This window comes from Melospiza melodia, unplaced genomic scaffold (assembly GCF_035770615.1).
Source record: "Melospiza melodia melodia isolate bMelMel2 unplaced genomic scaffold, bMelMel2.pri scaffold_299, whole genome shotgun sequence".
Classification (NCBI taxonomy): Eukaryota; Metazoa; Chordata; class Aves; order Passeriformes; family Passerellidae; genus Melospiza; species Melospiza melodia.
This window is the reverse complement of record NW_026948617.1, coordinates 36,236-55,000: the sequence shown is the minus strand read 5'-3', so window position 1 is coordinate 55,000 and position 18,765 is coordinate 36,236. Positions and strand designations below refer to the sequence as shown.

General features: G+C 46.7%; 1 protein-coding gene across 1 annotated transcript in view; it reads left to right on the top strand.

The window, feature by feature from the left end:
- The window catches only part of LOC134434022 (transcription activator BRG1-like), a 48,252-nt gene that overhangs the window by 11,195 nt on the left and 18,292 nt on the right, over nucleotides 1-18,765 (top strand). Inside the window, 15 exon segments of the mRNA XM_063182716.1 lie at nucleotides 193-250; nucleotides 396-514; nucleotides 1,674-1,824; nucleotides 3,034-3,197; nucleotides 3,874-3,940; nucleotides 5,274-5,384; nucleotides 7,090-7,332; nucleotides 8,882-8,995; nucleotides 10,181-10,288; nucleotides 11,051-11,137; nucleotides 14,747-14,793; nucleotides 15,093-15,259; nucleotides 16,364-16,527; nucleotides 17,336-17,563; nucleotides 18,633-18,689. Of these exon segments, the coding sequence (XP_063038786.1) occupies nucleotides 193-250; nucleotides 396-514; nucleotides 1,674-1,824; nucleotides 3,034-3,197; nucleotides 3,874-3,940; nucleotides 5,274-5,384; nucleotides 7,090-7,332; nucleotides 8,882-8,995; nucleotides 10,181-10,288; nucleotides 11,051-11,137; nucleotides 14,747-14,793; nucleotides 15,093-15,259; nucleotides 16,364-16,527; nucleotides 17,336-17,563; nucleotides 18,633-18,689 (1,885 nt within the window).

Below are 18,765 nucleotides of genomic sequence, written 5' to 3'. Positions count from 1 at the left end.
TACTGGGAGCACTGGGAGCACTGGAATACTGGGAGCACTGGGAATGAGCACTGGGAATACTGGGAGCACTGGGAGTACTGGGAGCACTGGGAATGAGCACTGGGAATACTGGGAGCACTGGGAATGAGCACTGGGAGCACTGGGAATTCCAGCGCCAGTTCCACGTTCTGGAGAATTCCCGTTTCCCCCCAGGTACGAGGTGGCTCCGCGCTCCGACAGCGAGGAGAGCGGCTCCGAGGAGGAGGAGGAGGTGAGGAAGGCAGAACTGGACAATAAAATATTACATTGACCTCACAGCCTTTTAATTAACTGCACCCTCATTATGGCAGCATTCCCAATTAATTTTGGAATCATTTTTTCCCGTTTTTCACTGAGATTTGGTTCTTCCTCCCCAGGAGGAGGAGGAGGAGCAGCCCCAGCCGGCCCAGCCCGCGCTGCCCGTGGAGGAGAAGAAGAAAATTCCAGACCCCGACAGCGACGACGTCTCGGAGGTGGACGCCCGACACATCATCGAGTGAGCCTTCCTCCCTCTTCCTCTTCCTCTTCCTCTTCCTCTTCCTCTTCCTCTTCCTCTTCCTCTTCCTCTTCCTCTTCCTCTTCCTCTTCCTCTTCTTCCTTCCCCCTTCCTCTTCATCTTCTTCCTCTTCGTCCTTTTGTTCCTTTTCTTCCGCTTCTTGCTCTTCTTCCTTTTTGTCCTTTTCTTCCTCTCTTTCTTCTTCTTCCTCTGCCTCTTCCTCTTCCTCCTCGTCTTCCTCTTCCTTTTCTTCCTCTCTTCCTCTTCTTCTTCTTCCTCTCCTTCTTCCTTTTCTTCCTCTTCATCTTCTTCCTCTGATCCTTCTCCTTCTCCTCCTCCTTCTCCTCCTTCTTCTTCTTCTTCCTCCTCTTCTTCTTTTTCCTATTCTTCCTCTTATTCTTTCTCTTCTTTCTCTCTTCTTCTTCTTCCTCTTCTTGCTCTTCCTCCTCTCCTTCCTCTCCTTCTTCTTCCTCTTCTCCCTCTTCATCCTCTCCTTCCTCTCCTTCCTCTTTTTCCTCTTCTTCCTCTCTTCTTCTTCTTTGTCATTTTCTTCCTTTTTTTCCTCTTTCCTCTTTTTCTTCTTCCTCTCTTCCTCTTCTTCCTCCTCTTCCTCCTCTCTTCTTCGTCTCCATGACCCTTTATCCCATTTTTCCTCCATTTCCCCCCATTTTTCCCCCATTTCTCCCCAATTTTTCCCCATCCCCCTGTGGTCCCTGACCCATTTTCGTGGTTTCTGGCCCCATTTTTGCCCCGTTTCCCCATCCCCCTGTGGTCCCTGACCCATTTTCTCAGTTTCTCACCCCATTTTTCCCCCATTTTTCCCCATTTTCTCGGTTTCTCCCCATCCCCCTGTGGTCCCTGACCCATTTTCCCCGTTTCTCACCCCATTTTCTCGGTTTCTCACCCCGTTTTTCCCCATTTTCCCGGTTTCTCCCCATCCCCTTGTTGTCCCTGACCCATTTTCTCAGTTTCTCACCCCATTTTTCCCCCGTTTTTCCCCATTTTCCCGGTTTCTCCCCATCCCCTTGTTGTCCCTGACCCATTTTCTCAGTTTCTCACCCCATTTTTCCCCCGTTTTTCCCCATTTTCCCGGTTTCTCCCCATCCCCCTGTGGTCCCTGACCCTTTTTCGCCGTTTCTGGCCCCGTTTCTCCGGGCAGGAACGCCAAGCAGGACGTGGACGACGAGTACGGCGTGTCGCAGGCGCTGGCGCGGGGCCTCCAGTCCTACTACGCCGTGGCCCACGCCGTCACCGAGCGCGTGGACAAGCAGTCGGCCCTCATGGTCAACGGCGTCCTCAAGCAGTACCAGGTGTGCAGGACGTGCTGGAGATGTGGGGAGAACATGGTGGGATCTGGAGAGGGATGGAGATCTGAGGTGGGATGATGGGATTGAGGAGCTGGATAAAGATCTGAGGTGGGATCTGAAGGTGGATGCAATACGGGATGGAGATCTGAGGTGGGATAATGGGATTGAGGAGATGGATGAAGATCCGAGGTGGATCTGGAGCTTGGATGAAGATATGAGGTGGATCTGGAGGTGGATGAAGATATGAGGTGGATCTGGAGGTGGATGCAATGTGGGATGAAGATCTGAGGTGGGACAATGGGATTGAGGAGATGGATGAAGATCTGAGGTGGATCTGGAGGTGGATGCAATATGGGATGAAGATCTGAGGTGGGATAATGGGATTGAGGAGATGGATGAAGATCTGAGGTGGGACAATGGGATTGAGGAGATGGATGAAGATCTGAGGTGGATCTGGAGATGGATGCAATGTGGGATGAAGATCTGAGGTGGGATATGGAGATGGATGGAGATCTGAGGTGGATCTGGAGCTGGATTCGTTGTGGAATGAAGATCTGAGGTGGGACAGTGGGATTGAGGAGATGGATGAAGATCTGAGGTGGGACAGTGGGATTGAGGAGATGGATGAAGATCTGAGGTGGACCTGGGGGCGGATGGAGATCTGAGGTGGGATCTGGACATGGATGGAGATCTGAGGTGGGATGATGGGATTGAGGAGCCTGGATTAAGATCTGAGATGGGATCTGGAGATATGAGGTGGATCTGGAGATGGATGCAATGTGGGATGAAGATCTGAGGTGGGATATGGAGATGGATGGAGATCTGAGGTGGATCTGGAGCTGGATGCGTTGTGGAATGAAGATCTGAGGTGGGACAATGGGATTGAGGAGATGGATGAAGATCTGAGGTGGGACGGTGGGATCTGGAGCCAGATGAAGATCTGAGGTGGGATCTGAAGATGGATGGAGATCCGAGGTGGGATCTGGATCTGGATGAAGATCCGAGGTGGGATCTGGATCTGGATGGAGATCTGAGGTGGGATCTGGATCTGGATCTGGATGGAGATCCAAGGTGGGATCTGGATCTGGATGAAGATCCGAGGTGGGATCTGGGTCTGGGTGGAGATCTGAGGTGGGATGAAGTTCTGAGGTGGAATCTGGATCTGGATGGAGATCTGAGGTGGGATCTGGATCTGGATCTCCATTCCTGCAGATCAAGGGCCTGGAGTGGTTGGTGTCCCTCTACAACAACAACCTCAACGGGATCCTGGCCGACGAGATGGGCCTGGGCAAGACCATCCAGACCATCGCCCTCATCACCTACCTGATGGAGCACAAGAGGATCAACGGCCCCTTCCTCATCATCGTCCCGCTCTCGTCAGTCCCAAACTCCAAAATTCCAAAAATTCCCAAAATTCTGACCTTTGTTCCATGGGAAGAACCAAAATTCCAAAATTCCCAATTTTGTTCCATGTGGAGAACCAAAATTCCCAAATTCCCAATTTTGTTCCATGTGAAGAACCAAAATTCCCAAATTTCCAAAATTCCCAATTTTGTTCCATGTGGAGAACCAAAAGTCCCAAAATTTCCACCCTTGTTCCATGTGGAGAAACAAAATTCCCAAATTTTCCAAAATTCCCACCCTTGTTCCATGTGGAGAAACAAAATTCCCAAAATTTCCAAAATTTCCACCCTTGTTCCATGTGGAGAACCTCCCGTGGTCTTCTCCAGCCCCACAATTCCCAATTTTGTTCCATGTGGAGAACCAAAAGTCCCAAAATTCCAGTTTTTTTTCCACGTGAAGAACCAAAATTCCCAAATTTCCAAAATTCCCAATTTTTTCCATGTGAAGAACCAAAATTCCCAAAGTTCCCACCCTTGTTCCGTGTGGAGAACCCCAAACTTTCTCCAGCCCCAAATTCCCAAAATTCCCAAATTTTTCCCATCTGGAGAACCCAAATTCCCAATTTTTTTCCACATGGAGTTCCCAAAATTTCCAAAATTCCCAAAATTTCCAAAATTCCCACCTTCTGTCCGTCTGTCTTTCCCGCAGGACTTTGTCCAACTGGGCCTACGAGTTCGACAAGTGGGCGCCGTCCGTGGTCAAGGTCTCCTACAAGGTGAGCACCAAATTTCCGGGATTTTGGTTCCTTGGATCCCATTTCCTCTCCCAGCTTCCGTTTTCCTCCTCAAGCTCTGGAGGACTTGGGTCCCACCTCCAAATCCATGAAAATCCACGAAAATCCCAAAAAATTCCAATTTTTGTTCGTTCCTTAGCATCAGGAGACCCCAAAACCTCCTCAGCTTTTTGGATACCACCTCATTTTTCTGGGAATTCCAAATCCAAATGGGTTGGAGCTCCAAATCCACCAAAAATCATGAAAATCCATGAAAATCCCCAAAAATCCCCAAAAATTCCAATTTTTGGTCGTTCCTCTTCATCAGGAGACCCCAAAACCTCCTGACCTTCTTGGATACCACCCCATTTTTTTGGGAATTCCAAATCCAAATAGAATTGGAGCTCCAAATCCAGAAGAATTGGAGCTCCAAATCCACAAAAACCCACAAAACTCCATAGAAAAGTCCATGAAAATCCCCAAAAATCCCCCAAAATTCCAATTTTTGGTTGTTCCTCAGCATCAGGAGACCCCAAAACCTCCTGAGCTTTTTGGATAATCCCCCATTTTTTTGGGAATTCCAAATCCAAATGGAATTGGAGCTCCAAATCCAGAAGAATTGGAGCTCCAAATCCACAAAACTCCATGAAAATCCATGAAACTCCAGAAAAGTCCACAAAAATCCCCAAAAATTCCAATTTTTGTTCGTTCCTCAGCATCAGGAGACCCCAAAACCTCCTCAGCTTTTTGGATACCACCTCATTTTTTTGGGAATTCCAAATCCAAATGGGTTGGAGCTCCAAATCCACCAAAAATCATGAAAATCCCCAAAAATCCCCAAAAATTCCAATTTTTGGTCGTTCCTCTTCATCAGGAGACCCCAAAACCTCCTGACCTTCTTGGATACCACCCCGTTTTTCTGGGAATTCCAAATCCAAATGGAATTGGAGCTCCAAGTCCACAAAAACCCACAAAACTCCATGAAAATCCATGAAACTCCAGAAAAGTCCATGAAAATCCCCAAAAATCCCCCAAAATTCCAATTTTTGGTTGTTCCTCAGCATCAGGAGACCCCAAAACCTCCTCAGCTTTTTGGGTACCACCCCATTTTTTTGGGAATTCCAAATCCAAATGGAATTGGAGCTCCAAATCCAGAAGAATTGGAGCTCCAAATCCACAAAAACCCAGAAAACTCCAGAAAAATCCCCAAAAATCCCCAAAAATTCCAATTTTTGGTCGTTCCTCAGCATCAGGAGACCCCCAAACCTCCTGACCTTTTTGGGGAATCTCCCATTTTTTGGGAATTGTGACGTTCCTGTTGGAATTGTCCCCTCAGGGCTCTCCGGCCGCGCGCCGCGCCTTCGTCCCGCAGCTCCGCAGCGGCAAATTCAACGTTCTCCTCACCACCTACGAGTACATCATCAAGGACAAGCACATCCTGGCCAAGGTGAGCTCCACAGCCACGTTCCTCTGGATTCTCCTCAAATTCTGAGAAAATTCTGAGAAAATTCTGCTCAAAATCTTCTCAAATTCTGAGAAAATTCTGCTCAAATTCTGAGAAAATTCTTCTCAAAATCTTCTCAAATTCTGAGAAAGATCTTCTCAAAATCTTCTCAAGTTCTTCTCAAAATCTTCTCAAATTCTGAGAAAGATCTTCTCAAAATCTTCTCAAGTTCTTCTCAAAATCTTCTCAAATTCTGAGAAAGATCTTCTCAAAATCTTCTCAAGTTCTTCTCAAAATCTTCTCAAATTCTGAGAAAATTCTGCTCAAGTTCCTCTCAGATACTGAGAAAGATCTTCTCAAGTTCTTCTCGAATTTTTCCCAAATTCCTCTCAAAATCTTCTCAAATTTTTCTCAAATTCTTCTCAAATTGTGAGAAATTTCTGAGAAAGATCTTCTCAAATTCTTCTCAAATTCTGCTAAAACCACTTCTAGCGGATGCCCACCTGAGATCTTCATCTCCATGTCCCACCTGAGATCTCCATCTCCATGTCCCACCTGAGATCTCCATCTCCATTTCCCACCTGAGATCTTCTCCATGTCCCACCTGAGATCTTCTCCATTTCCCACCTGAGATCTTCTTCTCCATTTCCCACCTGAGATCTTCTCCATGTCCCACCTGAGATCTTCTTCTCCATTTCCCACCTGAGATCTTCATCTCTCTCCATGTCCCACCTCAGATCTTTATCTCCATTTCCCACCTGAGATCTTCTCCATTTCCCACCTGAGATCTTCTCCATTTCCCACCCGAGATCTTCAATTTCCCACCTGAGACCTTCATCTCCATTTCCCACCTCAGATCATCTTCTCCATTTCCCACCTCAGATCTTCATCTCCATTTCCCACCTGAGATGTTCTTCTCCATTTCCCACCTGAGATCTTCAGTTTCCCACCTGAGATGCTCTTCTCCATTTCCCACCTGAGATCTTCTCCATGTCCCACCTGAGATCTTCTTCTCCATTTCCCACCTCAGATCTTCTCCATTTCTCACCTGAGATCTTCTTCTCCATTTCCCACCCCAGATCTTCATCTCTCTCCATGTCCCAGCTCAGATCTTCATCTCCATGTCCCACCTGAGACCTTCATCTCCATTTCCCACCTCAGATCTTCAATTTCCCACCTGAGATGATCATCTCCATTTCCCACCTGAGATCTTCTTCTCCATGTCCCACCTGAGATCTTCATCTCCATTTCCCACCTGAGATGTTCTTCTCCATTTCCCACCTGAGACCTTCATCTCCATGTCCCACCTGGAGATCTTCATCCCCATTTCTCCTGTCCTCCATGTCCCACCTGAAATCTTCATCTCCATGTCCCACCTGAGATCTTCATCTCCATTTCCCACCTGAGATGATCATCTCCATGTCCCACCTGAGATCTTCATCTCCATGTCCCACCTGAGATCTTCATCTCCATTTCCCACCTGGAGATGATCATCTCCATGTCCCACCTGAGATCTTCATCTCCATTTCCCACCTGAGATGATCATCTCCATTTCTCCTGTCCTCCATTTCCCACCTGAGATCTTCATCTCCATTTCCCGCCTCAGACCTTCATCTCCATGTCCCACCTGGAGATCTTCATCCCCATTCCTCCTGTCCTCCACGCCCCACCTGGCGACCACCATCTCCCTTTCTCCTGTCCTCCTCAGATCCGCTGGAAGTACATGATCGTGGACGAGGGCCACCGCATGAAGAACCACCACTGCAAGCTGACGCAGGTGCTCAACACCCACTACGTGGCCCCGCGGCGTCTTCTCCTCACCGGGACCCCCCTGCAGAACAAACTGCCCGAGCTCTGGGCGCTCCTCAACTTCCTGCTGCCCACCATCTTCAAGAGCTGCAGCACCTTCGAGCAGTGGTTCAACGCGCCCTTCGCCATGACCGGCGAGAAGGTGGGACGGGGACGTGGACGTGGACATGGACATGGACATGGACACGGGTGGGAGGTGCTGGACACGGGGGGTTCAGCTTGGTGGTGGTGGTGGATCTGGAGGGGTCCTGGAGGTGGATCGGTGGCTTTGATGGATCTGGAGAAGTTTGGGTCAGTGTTTTAATGGATTGGAGGTGGACCTGGAGATGGTTTGGAGGTGGGTCAGGGTCTTTGGTGGACCTGGAGATGTTTTGGAGGTGGGTCAGTGTCTTTGGTGGATCTGGAGAACTTTTGGAGGTGGATCAGTGTCTGGAATGGATCTGGAGAAGTTGGATCAGTGTCCTTGATGGACCTGGAGATGTTTTGGAGGTGGCTCAGTGTCTTTGATGGGTCTGGAGATGTTGGATCAGTGTCTTTGATGGATCTGGAGAAGTTGGATCAGTGTCTTTGGTGGACCTGGAGATGTTGGAGGTGGGTCAGTGAGTTTGATGGATCTGGAGAAGTTGGATCAGTGTCTTTGGTGGACCTGGAGATGGTTTGGAGGTGGATCAGTGTCTTTGATGGATCTGGAGGTGTTTTGGAGGTGGATCAGTGTCTTTGGTGGACCTGGAGATGTTTTGGAGGTGGGTCAGTGTCTTTGATGGATCTGGAGAAGTTTTGGAGGTGGGTCAGTGTCTTTGATGGACCTGGAGAAGTTTTGGAGGTGGATCAGTGTCCTTGATGGATCTGGAGAAGTTGGAGGTGGATCAGTGTCTTTGATGGATCTGGAGATGTTGGATCAATGTTTTAATGGATCTGGAGATGGTTTGGAGGTGCCTCAGTGTCTTTGATGGGTCTGGAGATGTTTTGGAGGTGGATCAGTGTCTTTGGTGGATCTGGAGATGTTGGCTCAGTGTCTTTGGTGGATCTGGAGGTGGTTTGGAGGTGGGTCAGTGTATGGAATGGACCTGGAGATGTTGGATCAGTGACTTTGATGGACCTGGAGATGTTTTGGAGGTGGGTCAGTGTCTTTGATGGACCTGGAGATGTTTTGGAGGTGGGTCAGTGTCTTTGATGGATCTGGAGATGGTTTGGAGGTGGGTCAGTGTCTTTGATGGATCTGGAGAAGTTTTGGAGGTGGGTCAGTGTCTTTGATGGATCTGGAGGTGTTTTGGAGGTGGGTCAGTGTCTTTGATGGACCTGGAGATGTTGGGAGTGGTTCTGGAGCTGTGGGTCAGTGTTTGGAATGGATCTGGAGAAGTTGGATCAGTGTTTTAATGGATCTGGAGATGTTTTGGAGGTGGGTCAGTGTCTTTGATGGATCTGGAGAAGTTTTGGAGGTGGATCAGTGTCTTTGATGGACCTGGAGCTGTTGGCTCAGTGTCTTTGGTGGATCTGGAGGTGGTTTGGAGGTGGATCAGTGTATGGAATGGACCTGGAGATGTTGGATCAGTGTCTTTGATGGATCTGGAGAAGTTTTGGAGGTGGATCAGTGTCTTTGATGGATCTGGAGCTGTTGGAGGTGGATCAGTGTCTGGAATGGATCTGGAGATGTTTTGGAGGTGGATCAGTGGTGGTGGTGGCCGTTGCAGGTGGACCTCAACGAGGAGGAGACCATCCTCATCATCCGCCGCCTGCACAAGGTGCTCCGGCCCTTCCTGCTGCGGCGCCTCAAGAAGGAGGTGGAGGCTCAGCTCCCCGAGAAGGTGACACGGGGGGGGGGGGACCCGGGCCTGGAGACCACCGGGGGGGCGGGAGGGGGACGCGGAGCTTCATCCCGCTCCTCATCATCCTTGGGTTGGACCAGTGGTTGGGTTGGACCAATGGTTGGGTTGGACCAATGGTTGGGGTGGGTTGGACCAATGGTTGGGTTGGGTTGGGCCAATGGTTGGGTTGGACCAATGGTTGGGTTGGGTTGGGTTGAACCAGTGGTTGGGTTGGGTTGGACCAATGGTTGGGTTGGACCAATGGTTGGGTTGGGTTGGGTTGAACCAGTGGTTGGGTTGGGTTGGACCAATGGTTGGGTTGGACCAATGGTTGGGTTGGGTTGGTTTGGGTTGGATTGAGCAGATGGTTGGGTTGGACCAATGGTTGGGTTGGGTTGAACCAAAGCTTGGGTTGGGTTGAACCAATGGTTGGGTTGGTTTGTACCAATGGTTGGGTTGGGTTGGGTTGCACCAATGGTTGGGTTGGGTTGACCCAGTGGTTGGGTTGAACCAATGGTTGGGTTGGGTTTAACCAATGGTTGGGTTGGGCCAGTGGTTGGGTTGGGTTGAGCAGATGGTTGGGTTGGGTTCAGGTGAGCGGATGGTTGGTTTGGGTTGAACCAATGGTTGGGTTGGGTTGGACCAATGGTTGGGTTGGGTTGGGTTGGTTTGTGCCAATGGTTGGTTTGGGTTGAACCAATGGTTGGTTTGTGCCAAAGCTTGGGTTGGGTTGAACCAGTGGTTGGTTTGTGCCAATGGTTGGGTTGGGTTGGACCAATGGTTGGGTTGGACCAATGGTTGGGTTGGGTTTAACCAATGGTTGGGTTGGGTTGGTTTGTGCCAATGGTTAAGTTGAACAGATGGTTGGGTTGGGTTGGGTTTAACCAGTGGTTGGGTTGGGTTGAGCAGATGGTTGGGTTGGACCAAAGGTTGGCTTGGGTTGGACCAATGGTTGGTTTGTACCAATGGTTGGGTTGGGTTGGGTTGCACCAATGGTTGGGTTGGGTTGGGTTGCACCAATGGTTGGGTTGGGTTGACCCAATGGTTGGGTTGACCCAATGGTTGGGTGGGTTTGTACCAATGGTTGGGTTGGGTTGGGTTGACCCAGTGGTTGGGTTGAACCAATGGTTGGGTTGGGTTGAGTTGACCCAATGGTTGGGCTGACCCAACGGCTGTCTCCGGCAGGTGGAGTACGTCATCAAGTGCGACATGTCGGCGCTGCAGCGCGTCCTGTACCGGCACATGCAGGCCAAGGGCGTCCTGCTCACCGACGGCTCCGAGAAGGACAAGAAGGTCGGGATGGGGGAGCTTGGGAACGTTGGGTGGGCTTGGGTTGGACCAATGGTTGGGTTGGGTTGGGTTGGGTTGGACCAATGGTTGGGTTGGGTTGGGTTGGACCAATGGTTGGGTTGAACCAATGGTTGGGTTGAGTTGAGTTGGGTTGGGTTGAGCAGATGGTTGGGTTGAACCAATGGTTGGGTTGGGTTGGACCAATGGTTGGGTTGAGTTGAACCAATGGTTTGGTTGGGTTTGACCAATAGTTGGGTTGGACCAATGGTTGGGTTGGGTTGGGTTGGACCAATGGTTGGGTTGGGTTGGGTTGACTCAATGGTTGGGTTGGGTTGACTCAATGGTTGGGTTGAACCAATGGTTTGGTTGGGTTTGACCAATAGTTGGGTTGGGTTGGGTTGAACCAATGGTTGGGTTGGGTTGAACCAATGGTTTGGTTGGGTTGAACCAATGGTTGGGTTGGGTTGAACCAATGGTCGGCTTGCCTTGAGCAGATGGTTGGGTTGGGTGGAATTATTGAAATCAATTTATTTTTTAATTTTTTATTTATTTTAATTTATTTTTCAATTCTTTATTTATTTTAACATCTCCGAGTCCCTTCTCGGGGCCGGGGCACCATCGACTCCCAGCCAATGATCCCAAACATTCCTGGGAGCTCTGGACTGGTGGAACCCATCATCAAATTGGGTTTTTTAATTAGGAGGGTGAATTAATTAACTTTGAATTAATTAACTTTGAATTAATTAACTTTGAATCTCCCGGCAGGGCAAAGGAGGCACCAAGACCTTGATGAACACCATCATGCAGCTGCGCAAGATCTGCAACCACCCCTACATGTTCCAGCACATCGAGGTGGGGCCGGGCAAAAACCCGAAAGGGTTAAACGCAGGACAAACCCCAAATGGCAAAAACCCTAAAGGGTTAAACCCAAAATAGCCAAAACCCTAAAGGGTTAAACGCAGGACAAACCCAAAATGGCAAAAACCTGAAAGGGTTAAACCCAAAATAGCCAAAACCCTAAAGGGTTAAACACAGGACAAACCCAAAATGGCAAAAACCCTAAAGGGTTAAACCCAAAATGGCCAAAACCCTAAAGGGTTAAACGCAGGACAAACCCAAAATGGCAAAAACCCTAAAGGGTTAAACCCAAAATGGCCAAAACCCTAAAGGGTTAAACCCAAAATAGCCAAAACCCTAAAGGGTTAAACGCAGGACAAACCCAAAATGGCAAAAACCTGAAAGGGTTAAATTCAGGATAAACCCAAAATGGCAAAAACCCTGAAGGGTTAAACCCAAAATGGCCAAAACCCTGAAGGGTTAAACACAGGACAAACCCAAAATGGCAAAAACCCTAAAGGGTTAAACCCAAAATAGCCAAAACCCTGAAGGGTTAAACCCAAAATGGCAAAACCCCTAAAAGGTTAAATTCAGGATAAACCCAAAACGGCAAAAATCCTAAAGGCTAAACCCAAAAAGGCAAAAATCCTAAAGGATAAACCCAAAATAGCCAAAATCCTAAAGAGTTAAACCCAAAAAGGCAAAAATCCTAAAGGGTTAAATTCAGGATAAACCACAAAGGCAAAAATCCTGAAGGGTTAAATTCAGGACAAACCCAAAAAGGCCAAAATCCTAAAGGATAAACCCAAAATGGACAAAACCCTGAAGGGTTAAACCCAGGATAAACCCAAAAAGGCAAAAACCCTAAGGGTTAAACTCAGGATAAACCCAAAAAGTAAAAACCCTAAAGAGTTAAACCCAAAATGGCAAAAACCCTAAAAGGTTAAATTGAGGAGAGCCAGGGATGGACCAGAAAACTGGATAAACCCAACTGGGATAAACCCAAACCAGGGATAAACCCAACTGGGATAAACCAAAACCAGGATAAACCCAACTGGGATAAACCAAAACCAGGATAAACTCAACTGGGATAAACCAAAACCAGGATAAACCCAACTGGGGTAAACCAAAACCAGGATAAACCCAACTGGGATAAACCCAAACCAGGATAAACCCAACTGGGATAAACCAAAACCAGGATAAACCCAACTGGGATAAACCAAAACCAGGATAAACCCAAACAGGGTTAAACCCAACAGGGATAAACCAAAACCAGGATAAACCCAACAGGGGTAAACCAAAACCAGGATAAACCCAACTGGGATAAACCAAAACCAGGATAAACCCAACTGGGATAAACCCAAACCAGGATAAACCCAAACCAGGATAAACCCAAACAGGGATAAACCCAAACAGGGATAAACCCAAACAGGGATAAACCCAAACCAGGATAAACCCAAACAGGGATAAACCCAAACCAGGATAAACCCAAACAGGGCTAAACCAAACAGGGATAAACCCAAACAGGGATAAACCCAACTGGGATAAACCCAAACCAGGGTTAAACCCAACTGGGATAAACCCAAACAGGGTTAAACCCAACTGGGATAAACCCAAACCAGGGTTAAACCCAAACAGGGTTAAACCCAACAGGGTTAAACTCAACAGGGTTAAACTCAGGAGAGCCAGGGATGGACAAGAATAGGGATAAACCCAACTGGGATAAACCCAACTGGGATAAACCAAAACCAGGGCTAAACCCAACTGGGATAAACCCAAACAGGGGTAAACCAAAACCCGGGATAAACCAAACAGGGATAAACCCAAACAGGGTTAAATCCAACAAAACTGGGATAAACCAAAACCAGGGATAAATCCAAACAGGGATAAACCCAAACCAGGATAAACCCAAACAGGGATAAATCCAAACCAGGATAAACCCAAACCAGGATAAACCCAAACAGGGATAAACCCAACAGGGATAAACCCAAACAGGGCTAAACCAAACAGGGATAAACCCAAACAGGGTTAAATCCAACAAAACTGGGATAAACCAAAACCAGGGATAAATCCAACAGGGTTAAACCCAAACAGGGATAAACCCAAACCAGGATAAACCCAAACCAGGATAAACCCAAACAGGGATAAACCCAAACAGGGATAAACCCAACTGGGATAAACCCAAACCAGGATAAACCCAAACAGGGATAAACCCAACAGGGATAAACCCAAACCAGGATAAACCCAAACCAGGATAAACCCAAACAGGGATAAACCCAAACAGGGCTAAACCAAACAGGGATAAACCCAAACCAGGATAAACCCAAACAGGGATAAACCCAACAGGGATAAAACCAAACAGGGCTAAACCAAACAGGGATAAACCCAAACCAGGATAAACCCAAACCAGGATAAACCCAAACCAGGATAAACCCAACAGGGGTAAACCCAACAGGGATAAACCCAAACCAGGATAAACCCAAACCAGGGATAAATCCAAACAGGGATAAACCCAAACCAGGATAAACCCAAACAGGGATAAACCCAACTGGGATAAACCCAAACCAGGATAAACCCAAACAGGGCTAAACCAAACAGGGATAAACCCAAACCAGGATAAACCCAAACCAGGATAAACCCAAACAGGGCTAAACCAAACAGGGATAAACCCAAACCAGGATAAACCCAAACCAGGATAAACCCAAACCAGGATAAACCCAAACAGGGATAAACCCAAACAGGGATAAACCCAAACCAGGATAAACCCAAACCAGGATAAACCCAAACAGGGATAAACCCAAACCAGGATAAACCCAAACAGGGATAAACCCAAACAGGGATAAACCCAAACCAGGATAAACCCAAACCAGGATAAACCCAAACAGGGATAAACCCAAACCAGGATAAACCCAACAGGGGTAAACCCAACAGGGATAAACCCAACAGGGATAAACCCAAACAGGGATAAACCCAAACCAGGATAAACCCAACAGGGGTAAACCCAAACAGGGATAAACCCAACTGGGATAAACCCAAACCAGGATAAACCCAACAGGGGTAAACCCAACAGGGATAAACCCAAACAGGGATAAACCCAAACCAGGATAAACTCAAACAGGGCTAAACCAAACAGGGATAAACCCAAACCAGGATAAACCCAAACAGGGATAAACCCAAACCGGGGTTAAACCCAACAGGGATAAACCCAATGAAGATTCACCAAATCAAGCCCAGCTTTCCATCCCTCTGTTTTCCACCCCAAAAAAATTCCATCCTCTTCCTCTTCCTCTTCCTCCCCAACGTCCTGAGGGCGCTGAGGATCCTGAAAGAAACTCCAGATTTTTATTTTTGGGGCATTTTTGTCACAATTTGGCTCCAGATTTTTATTTTTGGGGCATTTTCTGCTGCTTTTTGTCGCAATTTGGCTCCAGATTTTTAATTTTTGGGGGCAATTTCTGCTGCTTTTTGTCACAATTTGGCTCCAGATTTTTGTCACAATTTGGCTCCAGATTTTTATTTTTTGGGGCATTTTCTGCTGCTTTTTGTCACAATTTGGCTCCAGATTTTTATTTTTTTGGGGCAATTTCTGCTGCTTTTTGTCACAATTTCTCCTCTCCATTTCAGGAATCCTTCTCAGAGCACTTGGGCTTCACGGGCGGGATCGTGCAGGGGTGAGTGACAAAATTTTTATGATGAAAATTAATAATAAATTAATTATAATTAATTAATATATTAATTAATTATAATTGTAATTAATTATAATTATAATTAATATATAGTATAATTAATATATATTAATTATAATTAAAAATAAAACCTGTGAATTTAATAACTCAAAACTTTCCTGGAGGTGCAAGATGAACCACCTCGTGAATCCAGACCATCCCCAACGCCAAAATTTCTCAAAAAATTCAATTTTTTCTCTAATTTTTGGTCAGAAAATTTCGTTTTTTTTTTTAATCCGTCCAAGGCTGGATTTGTACCGAGCTTCTGGGAAATTCGAGCTCCTGGATCGGATCCTGCCCAAACTCAGGGCCACCAACCACAAGGTGCTGCTCTTCTGCCAGATGACCTCCTTGATGACCATCATGGAGGATTATTTCGCTTATCGTGGCTTCAAATACCTCAGGCTGGACGGTGAGTGCCCCGCGGGGCGGGTGCGCCCCCAAAATTCCCAATTTTCCCCCCAAAATTCCCCAATTTTCCCTCAAAATCCCCAATTTTCCCATTAAATCCAATGGGGATCCCATTCAATTCAATGGGGATCCCATCCAGTTCAATGGGGATCCCATTCAATCCAATGGGGATCCCATTCAATCCAGTGGGAATCCCATTCAATCCAATGGGGATCCCATTCAATTAATGGGGATCCCATTCAATCCAATGGGGATCCCATTCAATCCAATGGGGATCCCATTCAACTCAATGGGAATCCCATTCAATTAATGGGGATCCCATTCAATCCAATGGGGATCCCATTCAATTACTGGGGATTCCATTCAATTAAATGGGAATCCCATTCAATCCAGTGGGAATCCCATTCAATCCAATGGGTGTCCCATTCAATTCAATGGGAATCCCATTCAACTGCATGGGAATCCCATCCAGTTCAATGGGGATCCCATTCAATTCAATGGGGATCCCATTCAACTCAATGGGAATCCCATTCAATCCAATGGGAATCCCATTCAATCCAATGGGGATCCCATTCAATCCAATGGGGATCCCATTAAATCCAATGGGAGTCCCATTCAACTCAATGGGAATCCCATTCAATCCAGTGGGAATCCCATTCAATTAATGGGAATCCCATTCAATCCAATGGGGATCCCATTCAATCCAATGGGGATCCCATTCAATTAAATGGGAATCCCATTCAATCCAGTGGGAATCCCATTCAATCCAATGGGAATCTCATTCAATTAATGGGGATCCCGTTCAATCCAGTGGGAATCCCATTCAATTCAATGGGAGTCCCATCCAGTTCAATGGGGATCACATTCAATCCAATGGGAATCCCATTCAATCCAATGGGTGTCCCATTCAATCCAATGGGTGTCCCATTCAATCCAATGGGGATCCCATTAAACTCAATGGGAATCTCATCCAGTTCAATGGGAATCCCATTAAACTCAATGGGAATCCCATTCAACTCAATGGGAATCCCATTCAATCCAATGGGGATCCCCTTCCCAAACGGAACCTTCCGGAACCGTGGGTGACTGCCGTGTGCGGTTCCAGGCACCACCAAGGCCGAGGACCGGGGCATGCTGCTGAAGACGTTCAACGAGCCCGGCTCCGAGTATTTCATCTTCCTGCTGAGCACGCGCGCCGGCGGCCTCGGCCTCAACCTGCAGTCGGCCGACACCGTCATCATCTTCGACAGCGACTGGAACCCCCACCAGGTAGGGCCAGGGTGCAGAAACCCCAAAAGGGATCCCTGGAGTTGAGGTGGAACCCCAAAATCTGCTCAGAAATTGGAGAAACCCCAAAAGGGATCCATGGAGGTGGAGGTGGAACCCCAAAATCTGCTCAGAAATTGGAGAAACCCCAAAATGGATCCATGGATTTGGAGGTGGAACCCCAAAATCTGCTCAGAAATTGGAGAAACACCAAAATGGATCCATGGAGGTGGAGGTGGAACCCCAAAATCTGCTCGGAAATTGGAGAAACACCAAAATGGATCCGTGGAGGTGGAACCCCAAAATCTGCTCAGAAATTGGAGAAACCCCAATCTGGATTTACGAGGACAAAACCAGGGCAGAGTTTGAGGTCATAACCAAGAATTTTGAGGCCAAAATCTGGATTTTTGAGGACAAAACCAGGGCGGAGTTTGAGATCATAACCAGGAATTTTGAGGGAAAAAAATCGGATTTTTGTGGGGAGAAAAACGGGAATTTTTCAGCTACCACCCCAAAACCCCCTCAGGCTTCACCCCCACGTTTTCCCGCATGGAATTTTGAGGAGAATAAATGAAATTTTGGGCGTCCCCAGGACCTGCAGGCGCAGGACCGCGCCAAAATCTGGATTTTTGAGGACAAAACCAGGGCAGGTTTTGAGGTCATAACCAGAATTTTTGAGGAAAAACCCCAAAATTTTGTGGAAAAAAATGGGAATTTTTCAGCTACCACCCCAAAACCCCCTCAGGCTTCACCCCCACGTTTTCCCCCATGGAATTTCGAGGGGAATAAATGAAATTTTGGGCGTCCCCAGGACCTGCAGGCGCAGGACCGCGCTCACCGCATCGGGCAGCAGAACGAGGTGCGCGTCCTGCGCCTCTGCACCGTCAACAGCGTGGAGGAGAAGATCCTGGCGGCCGCCAAGTACAAACTGAACGTGGACCAGAAGGTGATCCAGGCCGGGATGTTCGACCAGAAATCCTCCAGCCACGAGCGCAGGGCCTTCCTGCAGGCCATCCTCGAGCACGAGGAGCAGGACGAGGTAAAAAACACGGAATACGTTGAATTTTTTTTATTTTATGTGCGTGAAGGAAATGAGGATTTTTTGTTAGGAGTGAGGGAAAAAAATAGGGAGAGTTTTTTAGGGAAAAAAATGAGGGTTTTAGGAGGAAAAATGAGGATTTTTTAGGGAAAAGATGAGAGTTTTAGGAGGAAAAATGAGGATTTTTTGGGAATTTTTCAGGGATTTTTTAGGAAAAAAAAATGAGACTTTATTAGGAAAAATGAGAATTTTTTTGGAATTTTTTAGAAAAAAATAAGAGTTTTTAGGAGTTAAAAATGTGAATTTTAGGACTGAAAATGTGAACTTTTTAGGAGTCGGAAAAAAAAATAATGAGAATTTTAGGAGTGAAGAAATGAGAACTTTTTTTTAGGTGTGAGGGAAAAAATCCCAGAATTTTAGGAGTCGGAAAAAAAACATGAGAATTTTGGAAGTGAAAATATGTGAATTTTAGGAGTGAGAAAAAATTGATGAGAATTTTAGAAGTGAAAAACAAAGAGAATTTTGGGAGTGAGGAAAAAATAACGAGAATTTTAGGAGTGAAAAAAAGAGAATTTTTTAGAAGTGAGAAAAACAAAAAACGAGAATTTTAAGAGCCAGGAAAAAAAAATAATGAGAATTTTAGGAGTGAAGAAAATGAGGATTTTTTTTTAGGAGCCGGGAAAAAATAATGAGGATTTTAGGAGTCAGGAAAAACATGACAGTTTTAGGAGTGAAGAAAATGAGAATTTTTTTAGGAGCCGGGAAAAAATAATGAGGATTTTAGGAGTGAAAAAATGAGAATTTTAAGGCTGAGAAAAAAAAGAGAACTTTTGACAAAACCAAAAAAAAAAAAAAAAAAAAAATTGAATTTTCACACAAAAAAAGAAAAAAAAACAAAAAACAAAAATCCCCAAGCCCGAGACCAGGGAGCGCGGCAGCTTGTTTGGAATTATTCTGGGGGGGAAAATCTGAGGAAAAAAATTAAAAAAATATTAAAAATATAAAAAAAAAATATAAAAATTCAAGGGAAGGAAGGCCCTGGAGACTGAATGCCTGTGTTTATCCGCAGAGCAGACACTGCAGTGGCAGCTCCCTGTGCCCTGAGGCGGAGGAAACTCCTCTGAAGGTGAGCGGGGCCCTTCAGTCTCCACTGCCCAAACGCGCCCGCACGCACCGGGGACAGACAGACAGACAAAAAACAG